The 2500-nt window shown below is 47.6% G+C and overlaps 1 protein-coding gene across 1 annotated transcript in view; it reads left to right on the top strand.

The window, feature by feature from the left end:
• Positions 1-2500, top strand: part of LOC135821164 (uncharacterized) — a gene marked incomplete in the record, with an annotated part of 55341 nt that overhangs the window by 25917 nt on the left and 26924 nt on the right. The window contains 1 exon segment of the mRNA XM_065334237.1: positions 406-536. Within this exon segment, the coding sequence (XP_065190309.1) occupies positions 406-536 (131 nt within the window).

Raw genomic sequence — 2500 nt, 5'->3', positions numbered from 1 at the left:
TGCGCAAACGTGCGCACTCAAGTATATTTGTTTTGAGGGGGAGGGACAGTGCCTGGGGAGAATTGAACAATATTATTATTATTGTCTTGATGGATGGCCCCTTAATTTAGATACCGCCGACTTGACTTGACACTTGACTGACTCACGACTGCCATCCAGAGCAAACGAGTCCATCAAATCGTTTTACGGGCAGTGAGTACTTCTATTCCACCAAAGGCCAGAAACTTCCAACACTGATGGATGTATTTGTTCTTCATGAGAGACAGTGTGTTCCCCGTCTGGGTGACTGAGTAGTTTATGTGTGGGTGCATGTGTGTGTTTATATATGTGTATGTGCGTGTGTGCGTGTGTGTGTGCGCGTATGCGTTTGTGCATGGGTACATGCACATGTGTCTGGGTGTTCAGCAAGGCAACTGAATACCTGTCAGTGATTGATGAAGTGTCACCACCATTCTGCTGTCCGGGCAGTAAGACCACTGTGCAGACACTGACACGTTTCTCATCAATGTCATACCAAGGTGGCCGTGATAAGCAAGGTGAGAGACAACTACTCATGTTAGCAAGAGTACATAACCCCCAGAGTGTGCAACTCCCACATACCCTGCTGTCCCGACAGAATTTCAAGTTGACATCATTATTTAGGACGCAATGCTCCTTGCACCAGTGATTTGCAACATGTGTACGGGTGTCAACGCATCACACGTTTTTCTTTGCAATAATTTGTACAGGATCGATCGGCTTCGGTCAACCACAGGTTCCGGATTCGTTTGATAATACGTGTACAGTGCGCATTGCATCATCAAAATGACGTCAACTTGAAATTCTGTCGGGACAGCACCCATAGTGGAGTTGCACACTCTGGGGGGTTATGTACTCTTGATGTTAGGCGTAATGCCACTCAGATTGGCTAGGGTGCATAAGTTCAGACAAACGCTGTAATGGAGATTTCTGTTGACTCTGGTTTAGTTATTCACTTTGTACATGTTGCATAACGGTCATGTGATTACAGTACTGCCGGGTGCCGAAGAACGGAGAGGCTGGCTAGGATTTCACCAAGCACAGCATACCAATGTACACACGGTGACTCAACTGTGCATAGACTGTAGTACATGTACATGAAAATAAGAACGGCCTAGGCTAGGAGGCTGCCCCCCCCAGTTCTTCGGCAGCTGACAGTACTATAATATCATCCCTGACATCAGTTTAGATGTGCTTTGTTTGGAGAGGCAATGCCATGGCACAGCGATGCGCTAGCTGAAACGAATACTGCGACTCGCGCTGTACACTTAGCTCCCATAAGCGAATACGCTGACTCACCACGACAGTGGCGTAGGGAGGTGGGGGGGGGGGGGGGGCACGGGCCAGCCCCCCCCCCCCCCCCCCCCCCCTAAAACCCTTTTGACGGATGTAGGGCCGAAACTCGATCGATGTTACATGTTTGCACGCGCAAGTGAGAAGCATGCAAATCAACCCGCAGTCATGCACTCAGATCGATCGTTGTCAGAGCTGGCCCTGCATATGCAGCGGGTTATCGTACTTGACAGGCCCAGGAACAGGCAGGACGTCTTGACAGATGCCTGTGTGACCAGGCCATGCGCGTGCCACCGGCATGAAGCACGGTGCGCCGTCACAGATCAAACCTTGGGCATTTTTGCATCATAGCTGCTGATGAAGCGTTGTTTTTCGTGGGCAGTTTCCTTCGAAATCAGAAAGGCAGGAGTACTTTGCTTTAGTAGTAGCGGCTCTTCTTATTGCTATACATGTACCGCAGTGTTCTGGAGAAAACCACTTTCCAGAAGAAAAATTTCCTGACTTACTGTTAGTACAGTAGTTCTCGGAGAGCAAAAATTGCAAGGTACGACCGCCAACCTGTTTGGCGGTGGTCATAAATTTCGCCATTTTTATGGAGAAACTGAGCACCCGGCTTGCAGCTATCATTCAATGACCTCCAAAAGATTTCACAAGGGTCAAATTAGTCATCAACGCCATCGTGGAAAATCCGTTATCAGCGGAACATACTACTACTACATTGTAGTCGCAGAGTTTTATCACTGACAGGAGATAAGTCCGACCTTCTTGTTTGTAATGGCTGAAATCGGGGAGTTCTTGAACATAACTCATTTTAAAAGTTATCGCTCTCTGCCTTTGCCAGTAAGGTTTGCTGTATGATCGATTCTCTTTTACCATTGCGGATGAATTTCGCTTTCAAGTACATTCCCCTGTGGACTTTGGCCGGGCTATCAGTCAGAGCTACATGACTTGTCCGGTGGTTGCTACGGCCAATCTCAATCTCTCCTGTTCAACGTACATTGTAGATGCACAGCACTTCCTCTTGTCCAGATTTGAGTACTGAATGTACTCGGTGTTCTCGATTGCTCCATACATGTCCAGTGCACGTATTTTATGATGTAGAGTGAAATATTCCGAAAGAAGTGATAGCACCGGCGCAGAGTGAACTACTTCAACAAATACAACTCTCTGTAGAAGGATTACTGGTACA

This window comes from Sycon ciliatum, chromosome 1 (assembly GCF_964019385.1).
Source record: "Sycon ciliatum chromosome 1, ocSycCili1.1, whole genome shotgun sequence".
NCBI classification, from domain to species: domain Eukaryota; kingdom Metazoa; phylum Porifera; class Calcarea; order Leucosolenida; family Sycettidae; genus Sycon; species Sycon ciliatum.
This window is presented reverse-complemented; position numbering and strand designations above follow the sequence as displayed.